The 27,942-nt window shown below is 29.0% G+C and overlaps 10 protein-coding genes across 10 annotated transcripts; 4 read left to right on the top strand and 6 right to left on the bottom strand.

Annotated features, from left to right (window-relative positions):
- Positions 1–32: 32 nt before the first annotated feature.
- On the bottom strand, positions 33–551 carry GO595_009385 (60S ribosomal protein L11; the record flags this gene model as incomplete). Its single annotated transcript, XM_067923064.1, has 1 exon — positions 33–551. One exon carries the CDS (start codon positions 549–551, stop codon positions 33–35), a length of 519 nt encoding a protein of 172 aa, XP_067770387.1.
- A 5,026-nt stretch (positions 552–5,577) lies between these two features.
- GO595_009386 (60S ribosomal protein L23) lies at positions 5,578–6,000 on the bottom strand (the record flags this gene model as incomplete). Its single annotated transcript, XM_067923065.1, has 1 exon — positions 5,578–6,000. One exon carries the CDS (start codon positions 5,998–6,000, stop codon positions 5,578–5,580), a length of 423 nt encoding a protein of 140 aa, XP_067770388.1.
- A 400-nt stretch (positions 6,001–6,400) lies between these two features.
- GO595_009387 (3'-5' exonuclease family protein) lies at positions 6,401–8,146 on the top strand (the record flags this gene model as incomplete). Its single annotated transcript, XM_067923066.1, has 1 exon — positions 6,401–8,146. One exon carries the CDS (start codon positions 6,401–6,403, stop codon positions 8,144–8,146), a length of 1,746 nt encoding a protein of 581 aa, XP_067770389.1.
- A 2,235-nt stretch (positions 8,147–10,381) lies between these two features.
- GO595_009388 (nitroreductase family protein) lies at positions 10,382–10,939 on the top strand (the record flags this gene model as incomplete). The annotated part of the gene is made up of 1 exon (XM_067923069.1): positions 10,382–10,939. The coding sequence occupies one exon, from the start codon at positions 10,382–10,384 to the stop codon at positions 10,937–10,939; it is 558 nt and encodes a 185-aa protein (XP_067770390.1).
- A 4,541-nt stretch (positions 10,940–15,480) lies between these two features.
- GO595_009389 (RhoGAP domain containing protein) lies at positions 15,481–16,320 on the top strand (the record flags this gene model as incomplete). Its single annotated transcript, XM_067923070.1, has 1 exon — positions 15,481–16,320. One exon carries the CDS (start codon positions 15,481–15,483, stop codon positions 16,318–16,320), a length of 840 nt encoding a protein of 279 aa, XP_067770391.1.
- Positions 16,321–19,078: 2,758 nt separating this feature from the next.
- GO595_009390 (ARM repeat-containing protein) lies at positions 19,079–20,560 on the bottom strand (the record flags this gene model as incomplete). Its single annotated transcript, XM_067923071.1, has 1 exon — positions 19,079–20,560. One exon carries the CDS (start codon positions 20,558–20,560, stop codon positions 19,079–19,081), a length of 1,482 nt encoding a protein of 493 aa, XP_067770392.1.
- Positions 20,561–20,622: 62 nt separating this feature from the next.
- On the top strand, positions 20,623–21,168 carry GO595_009391 (uncharacterized protein; the record flags this gene model as incomplete). Its single annotated transcript, XM_067923072.1, has 1 exon — positions 20,623–21,168. The coding sequence occupies one exon, from the start codon at positions 20,623–20,625 to the stop codon at positions 21,166–21,168; it is 546 nt and encodes a 181-aa protein (XP_067770393.1).
- Positions 21,169–21,257: 89 nt separating this feature from the next.
- GO595_009392 (actin-75) lies at positions 21,258–22,358 on the bottom strand (the record flags this gene model as incomplete). Its single annotated transcript, XM_067923073.1, has 2 exons — positions 21,258–21,945; positions 22,000–22,358. The coding sequence occupies 2 exons, from the start codon at positions 22,356–22,358 to the stop codon at positions 21,258–21,260; spliced, it is 1,047 nt and encodes a 348-aa protein (XP_067770394.1).
- Positions 22,359–24,497: 2,139 nt separating this feature from the next.
- GO595_009393 (uncharacterized protein) lies at positions 24,498–25,838 on the bottom strand (the record flags this gene model as incomplete). Its single annotated transcript, XM_067923074.1, has 1 exon — positions 24,498–25,838. The coding sequence occupies one exon, from the start codon at positions 25,836–25,838 to the stop codon at positions 24,498–24,500; it is 1,341 nt and encodes a 446-aa protein (XP_067770395.1).
- Positions 25,839–26,069: 231 nt separating this feature from the next.
- Positions 26,070–27,875, bottom strand: GO595_009394 (Leucine Rich Repeat family protein; the record flags this gene model as incomplete). Its single annotated transcript, XM_067923075.1, has 1 exon — positions 26,070–27,875. One exon carries the CDS (start codon positions 27,873–27,875, stop codon positions 26,070–26,072), a length of 1,806 nt encoding a protein of 601 aa, XP_067770396.1.
- Between the last annotated feature and the right edge of the window lie 67 nt (positions 27,876–27,942).

Consider the following 27,942-nt stretch of genomic DNA (forward strand, 5'->3'; position numbering starts at 1 on the left):
GCTAAAAAAATATTCGAAATCATTTTTGTGCTTTATTTAAGGAGTGTGCCTTGGAATTTTTGAATGTACCATTCCTTAGCTTCTTCCTTAGTAACCCTCTGTTTTGGACCAATCCTTGAGCGGCAGTGCTTCCTTTTGGCAACACGTGCTCCAGGGCGTTCAAGAACAACATAGAGATCCATACCATGGATACCAATATCACGATCGTACTTAAGACCAAGATCAATATGTTCCTTGATACCGAAGCCAAAGTTACCTGTGCTTGAAAAGCAATGTGAGCTGATTTCAAAATCATGAACTTGAAGAGCATCATTCAAGATCTTAAGTGCATTTTGACCACGAACTGTAACATAAGCAGCAATCTTATCATTACGACGAACACCAAACTTTGGAATTGTACGGTGTGAGCGTGCAAGCATTGCCTTTTGTTTTGTTAATTGTTCGATAACGCGTGATGCACGTGTAACTTGATCACCAACTGAACCTGGGTTAATGTTGATGCAAAGTTTTGAAACGCGGATTTCATTAAGCTTATTTTGTTTCTGGGCCATTTTGTTAAAAGGCCAACACAAACCGAAAAAGTGTCAAGTATAAAGTTTGCAAAATAAACGGGTTTCTTAATGTCTGATGGAATCTAAAAATGTCAATCAAAAATTTCAAGATAAATGGGAAACACTTTTATCAATCAAGCACGTAATCTTTTGTATTAATAAAGAAAATATCACTCAGTCAATAAATTTAATAATCCAAAATTTTGATGAAAATTATCCAATTTCCTTTAATATCTATATTGTTCAAATTGTATTTATTTCATTTATGCTAAATATAAATGATTATGAAATATGTTTTCTTATATTAAAAGAAATTGAAAAATTCGAAAATTCCAACAAAATCAAATTCAAAATATTTGATACATTTGCGAATTTTCTTCTTAGTAATTATAAACAAGAAGCATTTTTTCTTATTGAGAAAATGATTAAACAAAATTTAATAGATTCAAAAAGTAAAATAACTGAACCATATTTTATACATCGCTTAACAAATGATGAAATTAAAAAGATTAAATATGAATATTTTATGGGAGAAATTCAAGACAATTATGAACAACTTTCGAAGAACAATTGGGAACTTCATAAGAAGTTAATTGAAGAAGGAACCAATCAGAATGAAATTGCAAAAATTATTCGAAATGATGAAATAGAAAAACTTCAAGAAATATCATCACAAAATAATTTTGATTTTAATCAAAAAATTAAACCATCACTTTATGAAAGATGCTCATTTGTTAACAAAGATAATGTTTCATTAATTGATTATGCAGCATTTTTTTCTTCAGTTAAATGTTTTAAATATTTACTTATAAATAATGTAAATGTAAATAATACAGGCAAACATGCAGTTGCAGGTGGAAATGAAGAAATAATTCATTTATGTGAACAAAATCATTCATCATTTAAAGGTGCATATGAAGCAGCAATTATTTTTCATCAAAATGATATCTTTAAATATATATATGAAAAGAAATTAGAAAATATTAATAATTTAGAAGAAATAGGAAAGTTTTGTGTTTTATATTATAACTTTGAAATTTTCTCATTCTTACTTAAAGAAGGAATGAAAATTAACGATGAACTTATAAATGAAGTAGCAGAAATTGGAAATATATTTCTTATTAAACATTTTCTTAATTTTAATCCCATTCCAAAATATATTATGATTTATGCTACAAAATCAGGAAATATTGAACTTGTAAATTACATTTTGGAGCAAAATGTAATTGATATCAATGTAAAAGATATTCATTTGTGTTGTTTAAAATTTATTTCATTAATTTTGGGTATTAAAATAAGATTTATTAATTATTTGAATTATTTGGAACTCCACTAATAATTGCATCTAAAAATGGTTATACAGAAATAGTTAAATTACTTCTTGAACAAGAAGGAATTGATATTAATGGTAAAGATATTTATTTGTTTTATTTTATATTTATTTTAATTATTTTATATTTCAAAATAATATTTGAAAATTATTTAAATTATTTTATACAGCACTTATTTTAGCATCAGAAAAAGGTCATATAGAAATCGTTAAATTACTTTTAGAACAAGAAGGAATTGATATTAATGCTAAAGATATTTGTTTGTTTTATTTTATATTTATTTTAATAATTTAATATTGATTTTAATAAAATTATGTTTCAATATTAAAATTGGTATTTATTCAAAATAATTGAAACAGCACTTATTTGTGCATCTGCGTGTGGTAAAATAGATATAGTTAAACTTCTACTGACACAAGAAAATATTGACATTAATATTGTTAGTTTTTATTTGTTTTATATAAAATTTACCCCAATAATATTATATTTTAAATCAATATTTGGAAATTATTTAAATTGTTTTATACAGCTCTTTTAAGTGCGGTTTTAAGTGGTAACGCAAAATTGGTTAAATTACTTCTTGAACAAGAAGGAATTTATATTAATGCTAAAAATATTTAAATATTATATACAATATACTCTACAATAATTTAAAATTTCAATATTATATTTAAAAATTATTTAAATTATTTGAAACAGAACTCATTTATGCATCTAAATTTGGTTATGCAGATATAGTCGAATTACTTCTTAAACAAGAAGAAATTTTTATAAATGCTCGAGATATTTATATATATTAATTCTTGTTTATTTTAAAATTATTTTTTATCAAAATAATATTTGGAAATTGATATAATTATTTAAAACCGCACTTATTTGTGCATCTAAATATGGACATGAAAAGGTAGTTAAATTGCTTCTTCAACAAAAAGGATCTAATATTAATGATAAAAATATTTTTATGAGTTGCTTGATCTTTGTTTTTATAATTTAAAATTTCATGATAATGTTTGGAAATTATTTAAATTATTTTACACAGCACTTATATGTGCATCAAAAAATGGTCATACAGAAATAGTTAAATTACTTCTTGAACAAGAAGGAATTGATATTAATGCTAAAGATATTTATTTATTTTACTTAGAATTTATTTTAATAATTTTATATTTCAAAATAATATTTGGAAATTATTTAAATTATTTTATACAGCACTTATATTTGCATCTTTAAATGGTCGTACAGAAATAGTTAAATTACTTCTTGAACAAGAAGGAATTGATATTAATGCTAAAGATATTTATTTGTTTTATTCGAAATTAATGTTAATAATTTTATATTTCAAAATAATATTTGGAAATTATATAAATTATTTAATACAGCACTTATGTATGCATCTAAAAATGTTCATATAGAAATAGTTAAATTACTTCTTAATCAAGAAGGAATTGATATTAATGTGAGAGATATTTGATTGCTTTATTTGAAATTTATTTTGATAATATAAAATTTCAAAATAATATTCGGAGATTAATTAAATTATTTGATACAGCACTTATTTGGGCATCTTCAAATGGTTCTACAGAAATAGTTAAATTACTTCTTGAACAAGAAGGAATTGATATTAATGCTAAAGATATTTATTTGTTTTATTCGAAATTAATGTTAATAATTTTATATTTCAAAATAATATTTGGAAATTATATAAATTATTTAATACAGCACTTATGTATGCATCTAAAAATGTTCATATAGAAATAGTTAAATTACTTCTTAATCAAGAAGGAATTGATATTAATGTGAGAGATATTTGATTGCTTTATTTGAAATTTATTTTGATAATATAAAATTTCAAAATAATATTTGGAAATTATTTAAATTATTTGAAACAGCACTTATTTGGGCATTATCAGAAGGTCATACAGAAATAATCGAAATGCTTACTTGACAAAAGAAAGTTATTATTTCTATCTGATTTTTATATAAGCAATAGAACATATTAAAATCTATTTTATTTTTTTTATGATATATATATATATATAATCCTAACATTTTAATAAACAATAAAATTCTTTAAAATTTTGAAACATGAATATTTAAACAAAAAAAAAAAAAAAGATTTCATAAATTAATTTTGTGGTCATTACCGTGATCACCAATATACATTTTTTTAAGAACGGAAACTTCAAAGCTGAATATTATAATGTTGAACTTTATATACAATTCTTCATACATTTTTTCCTTCATAAAAAATGAAATAAAACAGTCAACGAAGAAACCAACAGAATGTTTAACATTTGAGAGAATTACATATGTAAAAGAAAAAGGTTTTTCATATTTTATTACATTTTATAAATCATAAAAAAGCATTTTTAAAAATGAGTAGAAAAAAGCTGAAAATTTGTTTTTGCTCAGACTTTTTTTACCCAAGCGTTGGTGGAATTGAAACACATATTTTAGAACTATCGAATCATTTAATTTCATTTGGTCACAAAGTGATTGTGATTACGAGAAACAGAGGAAAAAAATATAAAAATGAAATAATTTTGTTCAATAAATTGAAAGTATATTTTTTAAAAAGGTGTACACTTGGAGTTGGAAGTAGTGTTACAACATTTTGGTTCTCTGTTCCTCAATTATATAACATTTTCGTTAAAGAAAAAATTACGCATGTACACTGTCATCAAGCTACTTCTTCTATTGGCTTTGAAGCTGGCGTTATTGCACAAATTATGGGACTTAAGGTATTTTTCACGGAACATTCATTGCTTAGTTTAAGTGTTGTTGGAGCGCTTCATCTTAATTTATCAATATCGCCATTTTTACATTGTTGTGACCAGATTATTGCTGTTACAAACCTTCAGAAGCAAAACTTGCAAGCAAGAGTTGGAGTTTCTGCAAATATAACCGTCATTCCTAACGGAGTCGATACAACGGTTTTTAAACCCAGAAACGAGGCCGCCCCAAACTATCCAACGATAATAGCCGTCACACGTTTTGAAAAAAGAAGAGGGAGCGATATGATAAAAATTATTGTGCAAAATGTTTGTTCTGGTAATAATGAATCAAGATGGGTTATAGCAGGTGATGGTTCTATGTTTAGTGAGATGAAAAATTATGTGGAATCTTCACCTTATAAATCAAGAATAGAGTTACTTGGTAATGTTTCACATGATAAAATAGCTTCTGTTTTACAACGTGGTCATTTTTTCATGAATTGCTCTTTAACAGATGCTTTTTGTATTTCTAATGTTGAGGCTGCTGCTTGTGGTTTGTATGTAATTTCAACTGACACTGGAGGAATTCCTGAAGTTCTTCCAGACCAATTAAGAACATTGGTACCACCTTGTCCAAAAATGATTTCGGATGCAATTTTAAGAGCTATTGCTGAAAAGAAATCAACAGGTGAAAATTCTCATAAAATTATATCAAAAATGTTTTCGTGGGAAAGTGTAGCAGAAAGAGTTCAAGAAGCATACTATATGGAGGAAAGGAAAGAAAATGTGTTTAAGACAATTTCAAAGACACCAGGTCCTTATGTTGCAACTCTTGGATTAATATATTATTCACTTGTCTTTATGTTTATGAAACTTGTTGAACTCATAAATCATTTTTTGTGTTGAAAAATGGATGATACATTGCAAAGAAAAACTAAACAATTCTAAAAAAGGTTTGTTGAGCGGAGTAAGAAATGAATTTTAGAAAACTGCAGGTGCAACAGATGCAATCTTTGGCCAAAGTTCGGCACATTCTTTGGCAACTGGCCCGGTGATAGCTGATCCTTTCATTTCACCTTTGTCATTAATAACAACTCCAGCGTTATCTTCGAACCCAATGACAACACCATCCTTTCTACGCCATAAGCGCTTTTGACGAACAATAACTGCGCACATAACTTTCTTACGGAGTGTTGGCTTACCTTTTTTGATTGTAACAACGATCAAATCAGAAACTGTAGCAGCTGGAAGTCTGTTAAGTCTTCCTTTGTGACCACGCTTTGAAATAACAAACATTGTTTTTGCTCCTGAATTATCAGCGCATTGAACAACTGCGCCTACTGGAAGAGCAAGAGTCATTGCAAACTTTGTACCTTGTTGTCCTGTACGTCCTCTCTTTGACATCCTCGAAAAAGGAACGGTTTTGGCCCAGCATATCAACGGTTGCGGCCGTTTATACATGAAGTTTTCAAATTCATAGCTCCAACTTTCTTTAAATATCCTTCTCCACTCCAACTCCGAAAGAAAAAGCAAGTTTTCCAAAATTTTTAAACTTGTTTTCAGTATGGAAACAAAAAAAGTGGAAAAAATTATTGAATTCATATCTAAAAAAAAAACTTTTGAAAGCAAAAAAGCCACCGGCGGGACTCGAACCCGCAACCCCAAGATTAAGAGTCTTATGCTCTAGCCGATTGAGCTACGATGGCACCGATTTCATAAAAAAGAATATATTTTAATTCTTATAATTAGTCAATTGTACATAACGTTCTAAAAGACTTTTTGGCGGTTTTTCAATTCCAATTAAATGAGGGTTTGCTTTCCTGAAATACATTTTGGAGAAAAATATCTTCCTTTACAGTACTACTCAAAATACAAATGGAGTTCTGGGGAAACACGAAAAGTTGAATTTTATCCAAATAAAATTATTCCTGTGACTGTAATTGATGCATCTGATCCTCATCTTTCACAAATACTTCAAAACCTTATTGATGGAAAATGGATTAGTGCTGACTTTGAGTGGGCCCAAAAATTTATGCACTCAAAAAATGATCTTGATACATTTCAATATGCTTCAAGCAAAGGTGTTCTTGTTGTAACAGCAAACGGTAAGGATGGTGTTGAAGCTATTACAAAATTTCATCAATCAGCTAAATTTGTTGGCAAAGGAGTTTCTGAAGATAAGAAACATTTCTTAAATTTTTCTGGTGTTAGGCTTGAAATCGAAGATATTCACACGCGCCTTAATGCATTTGGTTTAACACTCAATTTTGGTGCATTAACTCATGAATTTATTGGTGAGCCATGTGCACAATTTAAAGATAAAAAAGTCCAATGTTCTAACTGGAGCCTTCGCCCACTAAGCATTCTTCAAGTCCTTTATGCGTCACATGATGCCTATGCTATTCTTCAAATATATAACTCCTTCATTGAGAAATATGGCACAGAAATACCAAAACCGCCGCCATCAGATAAACCGTCATCGAAATCTCAGAAATCCATTGAATCCCATAATATCATCAATGAAGATCCACTTTTTGCAATTGAAAGCAATACGTCGCCCAGCAAATACGAGATCATACCAAATCTACCCATCAAAGAATTAGTTTTACGTAAGACACGTGAATTAAATATTGAAGTTAATGATGAAGATGATTTTTATCTTAATCGAAGTAATGATTTAATCTTTTATTATATGTTGCCAAATAAAACCTCTGAAGAGAAAAAGATCTTTATAGCACAAATGAATCTTGCCTCTGAGTTTTTATTACGCGGATATTGTATCCAAAAGCCATTAGGAATTGGATGTTTACATTGTTTCAAATATAAAATGTCATTTAATGGCTCTATGTTACATTGTTATGATGTTCATATTGACAAAAATGATATTAATAATTACGAATTTAACGTACGTGATACATTTATGAAATATTTAGCTTCTAATTTATATGTCAATTGTCCATTCACACTTTCATTTTTAGAGAAAGACTTAAAGAGACTTAATTTTGATACTGGAAAAACATTTCAACCAATTAATTATGATGAAGGAAAAGGAAATTATTGTAACATATGTAACAAATCGTTTGAGAATTATCAAAAACTTTCTGATCATTGTTGGATACAACATTCGGATTTATTTGAAGAATTTTATGGCCGAAAATCACATTCAGATCGTTATGAAGAAAATGGTTTCTTTATAATTAACAAGTTAAACTTAGTAACAATTGATAATGATAATTTAATACATTGTAATTTATGCGATAAAAAATTGTTTACACCTTCGAAATTGTTCGTGCATATGTTATATAGTCATCCACATTTTTCTATTGTGAGTAAAAGTATTTGCGAGAAATACGAATTCGCAGTTAAGAATTTGCCAAAAGATTTGCATAAAAAAATATTTTCGTTGATGAGAAGTAAATTGTTGAAAATGAAATTGAATTTGTTCGATGAAAATGAAAAGAAATGTACAGAATGTAATGTGCCGCTGTTAAATGATAGCGAGAAAGTAAAGCATTTCATTATGGAACATGCTGTGTTTTCTCCATTATAATTTATAGTAAAATATTATCGTCTATAAATTTTATCTCTTTCGTATATGTGTTACACTAAGTTAATATAAAAAACATGTCTGCATGAGTCATTGTTTATTATAAAGATGAAAAAATTGTCAAAAAAAATTATTTATGTTTATCACTTGGAAAAAAAAATATTAAATATTGATAAGTGGATTTCTGTTTCTCTTTTATTTGCATTGACTTTATAGTGTATAGATTTGATTTTTAATAATATGTTTCTTATAGAAAAATCTTAATGAAAGGATAATAATAATACAAATCGCCATAACAATTATTAATTTACTCAAAACATTTTTTAAATCATATTTTAAAATCGATATAAATCTAAGAAAAACAAAAAAGGAGAATTAAAAATTTTATTCAGAATAACTGATTCCCATTGTCCCAGCAATCGTTATTAGACAAGAGACAGTTGATTGTTCCAAATCCGGCTCGCTCATTAACTCATCCATTATTTGATATCCATCAACATCATCTAATATTTTTTGAGTATTTTCATCATCAATAAATTTTGCGCATGAAATTAAATTATCGAAAGCAACAAACGCATCTTTATCAAACATATTAACATCACTTTCAAGTATGCCGAAGAAAATTTGGAAAATTTTTATATCGAAAAACAAATCTTTAATTTGATCTTCATTTGCATGTAATATCATACGTGACAACAAGATGAAAGAATTATATTTGATATTAAATTTTTCATTTTCACATAAAACACATAAATAATTTATTACATCTCTTGTATAAAATGGAACCATTGATTCCGGTGGACGAGATAATGATATATAAATAAGTTCTTCAAGAAGTTTGTGCTTGTATCTAAATGGAAAATTTTGATCGCAAAGAAGATTAAAGAAAATTCCAATGTAATTATGTTGAAGTGGTATAAATAATTGGAAAAAAGTTGTTATAATACGACAACATGCAAGCTTTTCACGATAAATACCAAGGACTTCGAAATAACTTTTTAATAAAATCTGTATATGATTTCGTTCTATAATTTCGCGCTTTTCATCGTCGCTTAAATCGTCATTCTCTTTTTGGAGTATGTCCCATATTCCATTTAAGGCATAGAGATGTGAGTTATCTGAACATGCTTCAGCTGATATTTTCTTTTTGAGCTTTTCTTGAAAGATTTCGGCAAATGGAAAATAGTATTGAGGATCAAATCTAACTTTATTTACGATTTGGAAAATACAATAAAAAACAGCTGTAATAGGTTCATTGACTTGTGTACCATGTTCTATGACCTTAAACGAGATTTCGATAAGTTTATCTGGAGATATTTTTTGAAACAAAATTTGTCGGAATTGTTCGCTATAATATAAAAGATTACCAATTAGTCTGAAAATCGGTGGGAAAATACAGAGTGGAGTATTAGGATCATCAAAGCATTGGAAAATAAGATTTAAATCAATAATTTTGGTAATTAAATTTGGAAATGCACACACACAAGTAGCAATACATTCAAACGCATATTTCTTGACTTCTGGTGATTTTTCATTTGACGTATAAAATCTTAAATTTGAAAGGAAATGAAATTTTTCAAGTTCACCAAAATTAGGTCGATGACCAATAAGGAATTCTCTAATTTTTTTCATTAAAGAAATACAGTGTTCATCAGATTGGATATTTAATGAATTTTCAAACTTTTGAAGATCATCAAAAAAAAGTAATTTCTCACACTCAGAACTATCAGTAGTAGTTATTGGAAAGCAAACGTTTTCATCAAGAAAAGAAAAATCTTTTCCTAAGGAACTTTGCTTATATTCCATTAAAGCATATTTGGGCTGCCCCGAAGTTGGTAAAGTTGAATGGTCAGGCATCCCGCAATTTTTCAACGAACGATGTGATAGCATCCCGTTAAAATAATCTGAAAACATTATCTAACCAATATTGAGGAAAATGTTTATAATCGGATAATTTAACTTTTTTTACCAATTTTCTTGTCGTGTTTGCCTTAAGGCAACGATATGTATTCAATCTGCTGGTCGGGAGCCTTAAAAACCGACGGGGGGTTGGTCGACAATTTACAACGCTTTTTGGTTGTATCATTTTCATTCAAATATTGAATCCGCGTGGATGTTTCACCTTTTGAGAATGATAATGTTATCAAAAAGTCGCAACGCTTTTGTGATAACACACAAAAGCATTTTGAAAAATTCATGTCAAATGTTATGTGATATGAAGAAATGACACACTTTTTAATGGACGTGATTGAAGCATTCAACTCAAGAAGAAGCTACCGTAACTTTGATCCAAACTTTGAAATTCCAGAAGCAGATCTCAATAAGCTTGTTGACATGGTTTTAGATTGTCCATCTTTTTGCAATTTCCAAGGAAATGATTTGCTTGTTGTTACAGATCGTAAGAAAATTGATGAAGCAACAAAAATCATTTTTGACTCATGGAGCAAGGAACAACAAGATACTTTCAATAAGAGAAAAGAAGAATATGGCTGCAAGAATGTAATTACAGGTGATGCTTCAGCAATTATTTTCATTGTGTCTAACGAAAGAGCTGATAAAGACCTCAAGAAAGTTGATGCTGGTGTTATAAGTATGGCAATCATGATGTTAGCCCGTAGTTTTGGATTGGATACTTTAGGACTTGGATGCCTGTACTGGGGTAATACTAAAGGAATGGAAGAATATTTAGGAATTGGTGAAGGCAATTATAACATGGCCGTTGCAATTGGTAAACCATTAGACAGAACAAAAATAACACCAAAAGAAAGACTTTGCAAGGCAACATACCTTAAGTAAATGATAATCTAATCCATCATTTTTTTTATTTACCGTAACTGTAATATAACTTCACAAATAGTGGGAGCACCCCAAAATTGATTTGAGAGTCTTTGTCTGATTAGGACATATGTCTGAAGTTTTAAACATTTCTGTAACTTCAGATGCTCGAGATCTTTTCGTTGAATATGACGTAGAAACTATCAAAAAAATCAAAAAGACAGCTCTTGATGAAATTGAAAATAAGCAAACAATTCTCAGAAAGTTTATTGGTGATAATTACAGACCTCTTCTCAATACTCCACCAGTATTAAAGCAGATACAAGGAATTTTTGAAGGATGTGAACAAATTCTTAAAAAGGTTGATCATCTTCGAAAAGATTATTCAGATTCATCAATATTTCAAACGCAACAATCAATTCAACCTCTCTCTCAAGTTTCAAGTTTTTACATTCAAACAATTCAAAAGATTAATATGAAGCAGTTTTTTGAAGCAGTCAAACTAATATCAGAAGCCAACAAAATATTCACTAAAACTAAGGACAATGGTACAACTGTTTATGGCTCTTTACAATTCAGCTTCAATTTATTACCACAACGAGTTTTTTCATCAATTAATAATTTTATTTCCAATAATCTTGATACTAATTTATCTTATGAATCCATTACAGATTGTTTTATTGCAATAAGTAAATTAGTTACGGACTTTCCTGATCTTGTAACAGTGTCTAAAACTGCGTCATCAATTTTATCAGAATATCTCAATAATCGGGTTATCAAACTTATACAATCTAAAGACAATATATTGGAAATTTGTAAGTCGTTTATATCTATTCTTGAGTCCACGACGGAATTTATTGCCAAAAATAAATCAGCAAATCAAATTTTAACTGATATGATGACCACATTTGTCAACACATTTGAATCCAATGTTTCCAAATTTAAGTCTCATTCACTTCAATGCATTCTTCAATATTCTAAAGAAATTAATGAAATCATTCAAACCCAACTTACAACATTTCGTTTTAATATTACAGAGATAGGAATTCACAAAGACATCTGGAATGAAATATTTCTTAAGATTTTTCATTTGTTATCACAGCAATCCATCGACTTTTCCATATCGGAGCTAAATATTTTGACACAAACAAAGAAACTTTTGAATAACAAACGTATCGAATCATTCAATTCGATTGAATTTGTTTTTTTAGAATCACAAAGTCTCAAACTTCGCTCAAATGGAATACCAATTGAGATCTCGATGATATATGATCACTTTGAGAAACTTATAGACACACTTATCACACAATTAGGAAATCAAACACATGGAATCGTTTCTATTCAAATGCTTGAAACTCCAATTTTAACGCAAATCAAATTAATTTCTAATTTATTTGATAAATATATTGAAACGAATCCATTATGTATATGTTTATTAACAGGATCATTAAGTTCCATCAAATCGTTAAATATTATTTTAAAGGATAATATAAATATTCTTAAAGAAATACAAATGAAATCAGCAACGAAATGGGCAAAGAACATATCGAAGAAATATCAAATGGAATTAATGAATTTACCGAATAGTAATATAACATTTAAATTTCTTTGTAATTTGGAAGAAGAAATATTAAAAGCAGGTGGTAGTAATTATCATTATCCTTTAGATGAATGCTTAAGAAATGAAACTAAAAAAATTATTATTAATTCATTCGAAAATTTGTTGAATGATAATAACAAAAATATCGTCGATTTATATAATGACTTCGAATTGTTGTCTTGTGTTTTGGCGGATAATGAGAAAAATAAAATGAAAGAAATGTTTGTGGATAAAATGAAAGATAAAAACTTCGAAACAATTGTGGAAAACGCTGCGAATAGAGCAAACGAAATAATTAACCAAAGCGGAGAATTGTTTAAGTTGTTGATGGGAAAAAACAGAAAAAGAGAAAAAACTTCTGCAACAATTAACGTGACTGAACATTTAAACAAATTATTCAAAGATAAATGAAATGTTATGAATAAATAAAACTATTGCATTAGTACTTGTGGGCTTTTGTCGTTTTGGTTTGTTCCAGGGATGGATTGAATGGTTGTAAAATAACATATGAAAGGTATAAACCAGATTTATGAAAATTTCTAGGATTGATACCTTCTTTAATAAGTTGTTTATGTAGTTTCCAGTTATCTTTTTTGAGATCTTCAATATCTATAAAGAAATTTAAATATGTTTTTTCAGAATTTCTTAATTGATTAATTTTTGTTTCAGTAAAATGGTGTGCAAAATATAATGTGTTTTTCGTTTGAACTATATTGATATAATTTCTTCAATCATATGATTCTTGTGTTTAATTGAAGAAGAAAATGTGTAAAAATTTCAATTATGTTATAATCTTCTTTAATTGATTCTACTCTTGACTTAATTATATATATGAAAAAAAATATATTTTAATATATTATAGAGAAAGATTTTATATAAGATTTATATATGAAACGTGAAATGATAAGATTAGATGTATATGGAAATTAATATCAAATAAATTCATAATATATTTTAACCAATAAGTATCTATTTTAATCTGTTTACATATATCATAAAAATTCTTCTGATAGTTTTTGAGAAAATAGTGGTGATTTCAATCGACACTTTTTATTTACATAGATTCAGAAATTCTATCGTTGTGCCGAAGAAAACGTTTAATGCATTTATGGCGCCCGTTTAAACTGAAATTAGCTAATGCTTGATTTAATATACTTATTTCCAGAAAGTTATGAGACTAATCCATACTCTTTTTTAAAATCGGCTATTAGGGTTAGTGATAAACCAATTCAAATTTCAGGATACAAACTTTATGCATTTTTAGATAGACTTGATAATGCAAATTTTCCATTTTTCTCAGCCCCAGTTATTGACCAATCCTCAACCACTTATTTTCATCAATTCAAGTTTCCTGATCAAATACCAGATTTTAGTAAATTGGGACTTCAAATAAAACGCCTTGATTCAGAACAAATTATCATCTATTATCCTTCAAATTCACTTAATGGCAATGAGGTTACTATAAGCTCAGGTAATTGGTCTGAAGTTTCAGATCTCTATCAAAAGCTTGCTGCGTTTTCTCATATTGATGTTATTCCACAACTTACCGAAAGCATTCTTCATAACCCTGATATTTATTCCACATGTTTACACCGATTCCATCAACTTTATGGTAATTCCATGACATTATCTAATTTATATTTACAAGTTCATTCACTTCTACATTTCTTTTGTTTTCTTACTACAACTCCTCCGCCAACAAATTTCCAATATTTTGGCACGCTTAAAGAACCAATCTATCGCTTTAAAGAAAAATGTTTTCCCAATTTATTATTAGGAAACTTTTGTTTAACTCCATTTATTCTTCATCAGCTTCTCTCATTGAAGCGATATATAATGTTTTCATTGCATCGCTTGAATTATGGCTGTAGTGATGACATGACGAGTATTCGCTCATCATTGCAGCAATATCAAAAAGATCATTTTCTACCTATAAACGAATGTAATAAAGAAACGTTTAATTCGATAATAAAGAACTTAATACCAATTTCTAATGATCCTTTAAAGACATTAAACGAGCTTGGTGTTATAGTACCATTTAATTTATATAATGTAAATGATAAAATCGGCGAATTAAATGTTAATAATATAAATGATGAAAACGCACAAAAAATTACAAAAAATTTGTCAAAAATTATTTCGGGATTAAAAAGCCCAATAAGTTCTATAGCTTCTGCTCAAAAGCATTTTATCGAAGCAATTAATGAAGCGTCGGAATTGATGTTAAATGTAAACGTAAAAACAGAAAAAGTTAAAAATAAAATTTTTAATACAAAAGTCGAAGCGTTAAAAATTAGAAACGAAATTAATAGCGCGTATAATGATACCGAAAATGCAGTAAATGAAATATGTAATATGCAAAAGGAAACATCGGAAATGAAAGAAAGAATTAAAGACGTAGAAGGGAAAATGGAAAAGGAAATAAAGAAGGCAAGAATTATGGGCGTCATCTTCTTGTTCTTGGTGGTGGTTTTGGTAATGCAAATGCTAAATCATTCGGTGTCATTGAAAAAAATTGCCGAATCTGTTGGGAAAATGAAAAATATTTAAAAAATGTTTGTATTAATAAAATTTATCTTATAATATAAACTATTGGTGAAAATTAATTAAAAAAAATATTTATTTCCTCAGTATAATGAAGTTAATTATAAATATTTTCCTGGAACTTCTATGTTTCTATAGGCGGAATTGTTTAAGTGTAGAAAACTAAAGTAAAGTACCAGAATTATATTGTGGAAATGCTTTTTCTCTTCTTCACTTCACTTTAGCATGACGTGGGCCGATGTTATAAAATGCCGATATATTCAAATTGAGCGGTTTATTCGGTTATGTATACAGAAAATATTATATGAAATTAATCAAAAAGTCGAGAACTGAAGTAAAGTTTTCATTTTTGAGTTCACAAAGACGTTTTGAATACCATACGTTAACACTTTGACTCAAATTAAAATCAATTTTTATCATGAAAGTTTACGGAGCTCAACTTTCAGATATCATTGGTCACTTCAATGCTCCCGTTCCCCCATTCCTTGAAAAATGTATGTCTTATATGCTTGAAAATTCACATGTTGTTGGCATTTTTCGAGTCCCTGGAGATGATAAGGAAATCACAAGACTCACGGCCTTAATTGATGCCACAGGCACTATTAACATCACAAAATCCATTTCACCTTTCATAATTGCAAATGTCATTACACGTTTCTTCCGATACCTGAAGAATCACATTCTTGATAACAACTTTGCACCACAATGGGAAAAGATTTCTAAACCGTTAGGATGTAAAGATCCATATAACGATGATGATCTCAAACAGGTTTCAAAATTAATTGGAATGTTGCCATTTCATAACAAAGTCTTATTAAGTCGAATATTAGGCTTTTTCGTTAAGATATCACAAGATAAGAGGAACAAAATGGATTTATATAACATAAGTGTTCCTTTAGCGCCAATATTAATATCAGATCCATCAAAACCGCAATGGCTTTTGGATCCACAACTCGTCAAATTCATATTTGATCACTACACAGAACTGTTTTCTGATGTTCTTGCTCTTGATGAAAAAGGCGATTGGATTTCCGCCGAAGATTTCCAAAACAAATATGGAAGCAAAATCAACGAGGCATTCTTCTGCCAGACATTTACAGCTGTTCCTCAAAACTCACCTATCATCTTAGAGAGAGAATTAAAGATGTCAAGGAAAATTGTCATTCCAAAGATTTCATGGGAAAACATGTTTAAGAAACTTCTAACCCCCGATCAAGTTGGGTATGGAATTACAGTGAAAAGACTCACACCTATTTAAAAATCTAAATAAAAATCAGCTAAAATGAAAATGCACGTTTAAAATTATTTCTATGAAACCGATGATCGAACTGTAACATGGCAATTTTCAGTTAATTAACGTCCTCATGTCCCTTCACAAAAAACTGTAAAATCTCTCAAATGGTTTGAATATGATGCGGGCTTTTTATTTTGTCAATAACAGAGCTAGTTTTCTCATTGTAATATATCAAATGATTAAACATTATCTGTTCCTTCTGGTTTGTTTATGTAGTATATCATTTTTTAAAAAGAAGTCTGAATTATTCCAATGCACATCCCATCAAAACCCTAAAAATAAAAGTGAATTGTTTAGATACATTAACCCAAATTCTACCTACATTCAAATTTCACATTTTAGTGTTTTAAAACAAAATGTTTACAATCATACGACATTCTTAAGTTGCTTGCTGGCAGCATGTTCGGATTCAAATTCGATGAAACATCTAAAAACATACATGTTTGATTGTATTCTTTTGTTATATAAAATCACTTTTTTAATATTAATTTTAGTTATGTTTATATACAAAATTAAATTTAATTTACCAAATTTTATATTTAAAAACTTTTACTTTCAAGAAAATTCGAGTTATACATTTTTTCCTATTCTATTTATTCTCTTTTTTACACATGCATTCGAAACATTTAACTCAACAATTTATACGCTTACGATATCTACTTCTCTTGAATTTTCTGATGAATACAAGTTTTCAGCTCAACATGTAATCATTGATGGTGGGGTTAAAGAAATTCCTTCTCGTGCTTTCGATGAGTGGACAAATTTGATTTCTGCTCAAATATGTAATTCAGTAATAACAATTGGAACTTATGCATTTGCTTATTGTTCTAAATTAGAAAATGTGATTATTGGAGCCGATGTAAACTCAATTGAAACCAGTGCATTTCGTTCATGCACCTCATTAAAAAATATTTCAATTCCAAAATCTGTCAATTCAATTGCTTCAACTGCTTTTGTAGGGTGCAGTAAACTACAAAAAATCCAAGTATCAAATCAAAATACATTTTATTTATCTGATAATGGAATTCTTTATGATAAAAATTATTCCATAATCATTTGCTATCCAGCTGGACTTTCTGATAAAACATTTGAAATCCCTAATACAGTTTCAAAAATTGGAGACTATGCATTTAATGGGTGTATATCTACAAATATTACAATTCCAGATTCTGTTCAAATAATTCAAACTTATTCGTTTTATAGATGTTCATTTACAAATATTATAATTCCTAATTCTGTTATAATAATTCAAACATATGTATTTAGAGAATGTTATTCACTCGAAAAAGTGATTATTGGAGAAAATGTAAAAGCTATTGATAGTTTTGCATTTCATTCATGCACTTCATTAAAAAATATTACTATTCCAAAATCAGTAGCTTCAATTGGACCAGGTATTTTTATGTATTGTAAAAATCTTCAATTTATTAAAGTGTCTAATGAAAATACTTATTATATAAATGATGATAATGGGATTTTATTTAATAAAAATTATTCTTCAATTATTTGTTATCCATCATCCATTTCTAATGATACATATAATTTCTTAAACTCAATTTTAAATATAGAAAATTATGCTTTTTATCAATGTTTAATACAAAACATTGCAATTCCTGATTCTGTTACAAAAATTGGATTATCTGCATTTTGCTATTGTACAAAATTGACAATAGTTACAATTGGAGAACATGTAAAAACAATTGGAAAGAATGCATTTACTTACTGCAATAATTTAAAATGCATTTATTTCACAGGTTATACATCCCCAACTGATATAGATTCTAACGCATTTGGCGTTACAATAAAATATGTTATGACATCAGATTTATATCAAGATACTACATTTGGAACACTTAAAGCATTAAAAGGAACAACAGTTGATGGATGTGCTCAATATCTTTGGCCAACACCTACATTCACAAAATCCAATGTTTTTACACAAAGTAATTCATTTACTAAATCTGATTTTTTTACTAAAAGTATCACATTTACAAAATCTAAAACATTTTCATATACATTTACGAAATCAAATGAATTTACACAAAGTGATATTTTTACGAAATCAAATTTATTTTTATCATTTTCATTAATTTTTACACATTCTTTGTTAATTACTCAAACGTTAACCATTAACCATACATTTTTATCAAATTCATTCTCACATACATTAGTTAGTTCAATATACACTTTAATTTACTCAGAATTTGTATTTTATGATTATATTATCCTTCAATATTCTTCATATTATTATTTTGAATTTTATACAATTACTCAAATTAATTCACCCCAAGTTAATCATGATATGTCAACCAGTGTTTTAATTGGAATTATATGTTCTGCAGTTGCTACATTTCTATTGATCATAGGGATTATTATTTTTGTTATTAAAAGGAGTAAAAAGAATTATTCGAATAAAAATTCACATCTTTCTTCATCAAAATGTAACAGCATAAGTGAATCTTTTAATATAGAATATAATGATTTTATTATTCAGGAAGATGACAAATGGATATAATACAAGATATATTTGCCTGCTTATTTCAAACAAAAATAAGAAATAGAAAAATCAAAGTGCTGTTATTAATAAAAATTCAAATAGTGGTTTAACTTTATAATTTTATTTTTATTTTATTGATATCTCAATAAATTTATTATTTTTAACAATAAAATGCTTGGAAAAATTCATAAATGAATACATTTTACAAAAACATCGAATAATTTTTTACAGGAATATGTACGGCGGCGCCGGGTTTGGTGGTTCGCTTGTGTTCCAAATAGCCTTTCTCAAGTTTGGACCACTTTCCAACAAATACTTCAGAGTTTTTGCTCTATTTCTTATGTCTTCATCCACATCATTTAAACATTTATCGAAGAATTCGTTTGCACAATCGCTATGAGCGCAGTCGATTAATCTTACGCTAAGTAGAGCCGCTTCGTTCTTCACATCTCTTTCCAATTCGTTATATTTGCTCAGTAAGTTCTCTAACATGAGTTCCGAAATTTTTGGGTTTTCTTTCGATATTTCAGTAAACACAGCAACAATTGTTGAACGAATTCGTTTTACATTAAGTAAATTAACAAGGAATTCTTCGTTGTTAATTTTCGATGAATAAAATGAAGCGATTTCTGAAATGAGATCTGTTCCATTCTCTAAAAGAGTTCGGAGACAATTTTCATCTTTCTTTTTACCAATAAGATGTGCTGCATATATATTACGTTCATACAATGCCCAATTTAAAAGATATTTGGTACAGTCAATGTTACCAAGGATTTTGACTGAAAGATATGACGTTTCAATTGAGTTATTAAGTGGTAAAAAATATGACGAATATGGTTGTAAATATTGTGGATATTGGAGAGAAACAGATTCTAAAGCAGAAAAGGCATGGATAGAAATGATGGAATTTTGATTTGTTAGTCGTAGTAATGGTGGAATGATTTTTTCAGGCTCATCTGGAAGACGCTTAACGGTCTCTAATACAACGATAGGATTTTGTGAGTGAAGTAAAGCAAAGAGAATGGGCTTGTGATCATTAACATCTGGGAGATATGGAATGGCTTGGCTTTGCGACCATGGGTCAAGTGAATAAATAAGAGGCCATATGGAATCTTTAAATTCTTGAATAAGTGATGGGATTTTAATGATGTGAGATGATAATATGGCACCAGAAACTAAAATAGGATCTTCTGTTTTAAAAAAACTTTTGATTAACACAATTATTAACAAATTATTGGAATCTATTCCTGACTTGGAAACTCTATATGAAGCTCCAATTAATGAAGCTTTCTTGACAAGTGGAGATTTATCTGATTGGGCAACTTGAATAAGTTTTTGGATAATATCAGGATGATTAATGTTTGATAATGTTTTGACTGCATGAATTCTATGAATTTCATTAGGTGATTCTGTTTGTTTCATTAGAGTTTTTAATGTTTCTAAACATAATTTATCGTTTGGATCATAATATTGGGCAAAAAACATTTGAGAAAGGATTTCTACTTGGGACTTCGGACTAGAAATATGTTTGGTTATTAATGGCTTAAATTTATCAAGTGGAACATTGTGTGATAATAATCTACATAATAGATAAAATCCTTGTTTATTATATCCAATACTTCGTGATTCTAAACATTCATTAATTCGCGCAAAATATTCTTTATAAAGATCTTCTTTATTTGGGTTTTTTGTGGGAGATCCTATCATTTTAAAATGTCTTTAGAGAACGTTTATTATTATATTATCGACCGTTAAAATAAACGTTATTTATGAGTTTAGTTGATAATAGTAAACAAAGATTCCTTAAGTATCTTAGTGAAGCTTCAGGTGAGCGTGTCGTGAATTGGGAGCGTGTTTCACATGGAGACATTATTTGCTTTATTTTAAATCGAATGTCACCAGGATGCATTAATTTAAAACAGATTACAGATGGAGTTGATCGCTTTGCTCGAGTCGGTAACTGGCGCCTTGCAGCTCAAGCAATGAGAAAACTTGGAATTGGTTGGGCATATGACGAAGTTCGCTTAGTTATGGCAGATCAAGCAGAGTTAGTTCGTGTTGTGTTAGCTATAAGGCGATGGGAAACTCGCAATCTTAAAGAACCACTTGAGCCACCAGTACCAGGTGAATGGGATAATGAAATTCCACAATGGTTTACCCAACAAACAGCCAAAGAATTTGAAGAAAAGAGACTTGCTTCTGGTGAAACAGCGCGTCGTAAGCCAAGACAAAATACATCTAACATTGAAATTGAGGCACGTCGTAAAGCTCGACTCGAAAGAAAAACAATTTCTGAAATGATGAGAGGGAAATGAACATCTGTAAAAAACATAAATTTACTTCTTTTAATATTATGTTTCAACAATTACATATTGAATTTTATCTGTTTAAAAAAATCAAAAAATTAATTAAAACATTTTTTTAATACAAAAGATAATCCATATTCATCATACTCATCTTTTTTAACATAGGCTTGATCATACCAGCTCAAACTTGAAAAAATAGATGCTCCTACCCAACTATTCTTAGGTCTTTCTACAGTTGCAAGAATCTTAAATTTTATATTTTTGTTTTCCATTTTCTTTGTTAGTTCTTTATCAAATCTATCAATGAGCCCATCCACAAGTGTAGAACCACCCATCAAGTAAATGCATTTTATTTTTTTCCTTAATTCTTCATCTAAGCTCATAATTGAATCGTATGCAGCTTCAACAATTCCTTTTTGATTAAACCCATTCGATTGATTTCGGAATAATTGCTCATAACAAACAAATCGTTCATATGAAAGAGTTATTTCTTGAGAGTCAACAGAAATTGTTTGATTACATTCATTCGTCGTTTTAGCTTTAATAAGTTCGGACTCAAAGTCATCTGCAACATATGATGATTTTCGTTTAAGGTATTCAATGTCAGTTGGATCATTAAATGTATAACCTCGTTCATAAAGAAGATTCTCAAACATTTGTGTGATATCAACACCAGAAATGTTGAGTTCGGATGCTGCAGATGTAATTGCTGATAATTCATACACTGGAACAATTTGTGTAGTGCCATGGCCTATGTTAATGATAAGGGTGGTAAACAAGCCTGCACTATATGTGTCAAAAGTGCATTGATTTCCTGAGTAAAAATATCTAAAATTATACTTTTCAAACATGATCTCAGACATTTTACCTCTGTTAATAGTCGGGTCGAGGAGGCTATCAACATGGAGTACTGACCTTGAGGATATATGGTATCGTTCAAATTGTTTAAAAATTTCATCCAATATTATTTCCATATCATCCCAGTTCTTGATGGCACCTCGCTCAATTGGTTTTTTAACTTTACTTACTTCACCATTGAAACAACCAACATAATATGAATTTTGTTTTTTGGTATCATTTGGATAAAAAATCATTGTATAATCACTAAGACACATACTGTCATCACCTGAAAATCCACCTCTATAAAAACATGTTCCAATATCTATGATTTTTGTGACGAATTCGTCCATGTCATACATTTAAAAAAAATTTGGGGTAGACCCAAAAAGAAGCGACCGTTATCAAAGAGACCGTTATTGACGGTGCACCCTATTAATTGGGTGGATGGCGAGCGAACCAGATTCCCCTGAAATAATGAAAACAATGCAAGTCGTTGCCCAATCATCAATACACAAAAATCTAAATGGGAAAGAATTTGAGAAAAGTAGTGTTGAAAGTTGGTGTACATCAATTGTAAAAGAAATTCTTAAAAAGCTCAAAAATAAATATACTCCTCAATATAAATTCATAGCTAAATGCATGATACTAAGTCCTTTTAGTCAACATATTCATGAAAGTCAAATGGCATTTTGGGATTCTCAAAATGACACAAAAATTACTACTAAATGGGCCAATGAATCTATGCAATGCATAGCTTCAGTCTGGGCATTTCGTACACGTTTTAACTAATTTTTTTGTTCAATAAATTTATTTTTATGTTTTTTTATAATATTTTTCATTTATCATTGCTAACATGTTTTTGATTTCATGAAATTACAAGAACATGAATATACACAAAATATTGGAATATTCAAAGGTTTTGATTTCTTCCTCACCAATAATTACAATTATGATAAAGCTCAATGATTTTCATGCTAAACATTAATAATTCGATTAATCGAATAAACAGTGAAACATAAATATAAAAATTTAAATTCATTCATGAAAAATATATACATTTTAGATATTTCTAATGAAAATATGATCATTTGATATATATAATTCACCCGTGTTGGCCAACACAAGCACTCTATCGAATCCAAATACATTTTCTTCAAATCCAAACACTCCGTGAACAACTACAGTTTCCAAATTATCTGAGAATTTTTGTCCATTATAAGAACTTGGATGTGCAAAGAAATGCCCATTAAACATTTTCATTTGTCCCCCAGTTATCATATCAGCACCAATAAGAACATTTTCTTTTATATTTGAACATTTCATATTCCGAGCAAAACCATCAAAATAATCAAGTGGAGAAAACGGACCATGTGAAGCCACAGAAACAGAAAACACAGAAGCATTCTTATAAAATGGTTTTATCAAATTTATATCAGTCCATAAACATTCAAAAAATTTACCAACGTAATCAGCACGAGGATAAACAAAAGTGTCAAACGGTTTTACAGGGAAATCGTTAAGAGAAAGCTTGTTAAGATTTAACGATTGGGGATTCGTTAATGGAATAAATGGATATGATGATGTTTTTTGTGGTTGTACTATTTTTGGAGGTATACAAACTTCGTTACTAAGAATAAGTTGTACATTTTGAACATCAAGAATGTGTTTGAAACCAGTAACATCTACATCAAGAGGAAGAACAAGAGTTTGAAGAAAAGGAAAATAATATCTGAGATATCGAAAATCGTGAATATTTGGTTTGGTCATTAATTCATTAATAAAATATATCTTTTCGATTTTGTTTTTGTTTCGTATGCAGTATATAGCTGAAAAAAACATAATAAATGAAAAATTATTGAAAAGATCAAAATTGAAAGAATAGGGAAAATCAGAAAGATCTAGAATATTGTCATGAATCCTCATTGGAAGAATTGGCAAAAGAGTGTCTGCAATTTGTGCACCAAATCTAAGATCAATTCCTGAAAAAATTATATTATTTGTTCCATTCATTTGAAGTAGCTTTTTTCTGGACTCAAAATCATCCATAAGCATAATCCAAAATCCTCCTGGATATAAGTCTATTTGATTTGGAAATTGAATAGAATTTTTCTTTAAAACATCTTTTATCAATTCCAAAAATTCATTAGCATCACCTAATATTGGACCAGCGCCTATAGCAACATGGGGCGTTACTTGTTGGAATGATTTTTCTTGTGGTGGATTAATATTAATATTTGGGTTGATATTGCTTTGATTTGGTGGAGGATTATATTTCTTTTTACGGATTCGTACAGATTCCCATGGGGATTCATTATTTTGATTCTTATTTACGGTTTGTCTTAAGAAAGGGTTTTCATTCAGCATAAAGTGAACTGATCAAGAAAATACGTTAAATTGTAAAGTATTCAAAATAATTACACAACAATTAAAAAACACAAAAATTCATTTTGGTAACAAATTTATAAATTATCCAAAAATTTAAATGAAGTACAAATTTATTAATTATCTGGTGACAAATTATCATCTGTTGATTGGTTATTTCCTTTTTCTTTTAAGATACTTTTCATTATTGTCGACAGATATTCATTTATCAGTTCTTTTTCTTTTGTCATGCTTAATGTATTTGGCATCTGTTGCATTTGTTTATTCGCTAATGAATCGTTCTTATTTTCTTTACTTTCCACAGATAATTCTTCATCTTTATTTTCATTACCTTTCATAATAGAAAGTGTTTGCGATCCTTTCATCATGCCCGAATCGTTGTTATTCTTTGTTGTTAACTTTTGCACGATTTCTTCATTCGGATCAACTTGTACTTTCTGTGACATATATTTCACAGGAGAACTTTTAATATTTTCTTCTTCTTCACTGGATATAGTTTGTATCTTTTGCGTCATGTATTTAATTTGGTTATTTTCGTTTGTGATGTTTTCCTTATTTTGTGTTTCCCATTTAAAAAATGAACTTTGATTTAAACTTGTTTCTTCAAAGTCTGTTTCATTCTGTGTTTGTTCATTTTGTAATATGGAAACTTGTGGAATATTAAAAAATTCATTTTGTTGTTGTTGTTGTTGCTGAAGATTATTTTCATTTTGATCGGAAATATTATCTGTCGGAGAAGTTTGCTCTGTATTTTCATTGGCTTCTTCTGCTTCTTGGTTTACGTTTTGCATTTCGTGCTTTCGTTTGCCTTTGAAGCGATTCGCTTTTTTACTTTTTCGATTTGCTTTTACTTCTTTTTCATTGCAAACATTGTTCTTTTCGTCTTCGTTCTGTTGATCAAAAGGAAACGGTGACTCAGTGAGTGCTATAAACCTTTTTTCAATGGGAATTAATGAGGTGTCCGTTTGAATAGAAAATATTCCATCATCAGAAATCAAGGTAATAGTGCCACTGATGATCTCGTAGTTGTTTCTGGAGCTATGAAAAACGATTCCATAGGCCTTAGTACCAATGGAAACTTCGGAATGATCAAAATGTTCAAATAGTAGAAGATCATGTGGGCATCCATATGAAAAACTGAGGCGAGAATTAAGGTGGTAGACTTTGTATACGTCTTTTTTGACTTGATTTGTAATAACGACTAATGATATCTTTGAATCTGGCTCTTTCAATAGACATATTTGCCCAAAGTAAAGTTGGTCAATTTTTGGTTGATTATATGTTTTGAAAATGTTAAATCTTTTTTCTAAATATTTGGTTGTAATTTTTGTGATTAATGCTTGTCCCCCAACAACTTTAGGATTATCATCACTTGGAGGTTCTTTATCGAGTAGTGTATCAAGTGCAATTCCTAAATCACGAAGTTGGAGATAATGAAGATGAAATTTTGGTTCCATTAAGTTGCTTTCGCCTTCATTACTTTGTTCACTAATTTCATCGAGGACGTTTTTAATCTGTTTATTAATTTTTTGGAAATTTATTTGAGAAATGTTTTTGTTTTTCGTTGAAGTTTATCTTTAACAGTCACTTTTTACTTTATAAATGAAAAAAAAAATTCATTTTGTTTATTTAAAAAAAAAATATTATTTATATCATTTATTTATCAAATAAAATAATTTTGTTTATATTTATTCCAATTCATTATTACTTTCCAATTTAGTTTCAATTTCTCCCCAAAGGTTCAAAATCGCATCACTAAACAAGTAAACTGAAGTCAACATTTGGAACTTAAAAGTGTTTAACACGCACATCGAATCCTCATCACACAGCGCATGATATAAAGCATCCACCATAGCATTATAACCTTCCTGTACCTCAGGTAATATCTGAGGGTTTGGTACTTTATACTCATCTGGGATTTCTGTTTCGATAATTAACTTTTTTAGATGCGAATTCTTTTTCATTTTTGCAAATATTAATAATAAATCGCTTGATGTGACAAATCCATTTATTGTCATTTCTTCAAGTTGCGGATCATTTTCGATCAAATTTGCTAAGTCATTAAAGAATTCATGTGTAAAAGCTTCATCATTATTTAGTGTTTCAAATGAGAATACAATTGTATAAGGAATCTTTTCCAAATTCGAAAAAAGTATTTTGTAACCAACTTCTGTGATATTTGTTTTATTAAGTATTAAATGTTCAATGTTTGTTTCATTTAAATACTTAAGAATGGATTCAACAGAATTATCACTAAAAGAATTATTGGACATATCTAAAACCCGAAGATTAATTCCATGGAAATTACTGAATAGTTCTTGAAGTGTTTGATCATTTAAATCAGAATTAGTAACACTTAATGAATCTAATGGTTCTCCTTGGAATGTTGTGTTTTTAAAAATATCAAGTAACACAATAGATTCATCTTTTCGAATGGGCGAATTCCATTGTAAAATAGGAAGTGGTGATTCGACATTAAATTCGGGTAAATGTATGACCCACGTATTTTCAGTTCGCCCAAAATCATTCATAGAGATAATCACTTCTTTGGAAATGGCTTTCTTAAAAATGCTAATACAATTTAAATCGATAAAACCAAGTCTAACATCATCAAGGGTTTTACTCGAATTAATCATCGATGTAAACTTCATAAAAAGTGGGCCATCGGCCCATAACGTGTCCTTAACGTGCGGCCATGAGATGGGAAGTTGTGACTCAAGGTTCATTCCTTCAACAATTAATGTATGAAGGTTAGAACGACCTAGACTTTCAAGGAATAGGAATATTTGTGATTTGCTGACTTTACACCCGGTAATTGAAAGATTGCGAATTGATGAGGATGAAAGACATTCTGCTAAATATGCTAAATCAACAATGTTATAGGAAATATCTAATGAAACAACATTAGGTGAATCAATAATGGCTTTGAGTAAAGAATTGGTGCCTTCTTTCCAAACATGATTATCACTAATTGATAACTCTTTAAGTGATGAACGTGATAGATATTTGGCAATTTTAATGACTCCTTTGTCAAATATACAGTTGGAATCAAGTATAAGAATTTCGAGATGAGTTGTATTGGGAAGTGATTTAGCAATGGCTACACAACCATCAGCAGGAATATCACATCCAGCAAAACTTACAAATTGAAGGACAGGATCTTGATTCAGTATTTCTGCAAATTTTTGACATGCTTCAAGAGTAAGCACATTTTGGTTCATTGAAAGATATGTAACTTTGGATTGAGGAAGCGCATCGAATATTTTCATTGAAGATTCGACTGTAAGACGGCATTGATCAAAAACGAGTTCTTCAAGATTACTGGATTCGTACTTCATCATTGATGTAATAATATCTGCACTACCAGGACCAATATGATTTGTTGCTAGATTCAAAAGATGAGTGCTTGAATTTAAGTGGGATTTTAGATATGTTTCTGTTGATTTATCCCACATAAATTTTCCACAAACATCTAGAATCGAAGAATCCTTCATTGGAAAAGTGTCATTATAATTGACTAGGTTTGTTTATAAAACAAATAACTAAAAAAACTTGTTTAAT

Source organism: Histomonas meleagridis, assembly GCF_020186115.1.
Source record: "Histomonas meleagridis strain 2922-C6/04-10x chromosome Unknown contig_9, whole genome shotgun sequence".
NCBI classification, from domain to species: Eukaryota; Parabasalia; order Tritrichomonadida; family Dientamoebidae; genus Histomonas; species Histomonas meleagridis.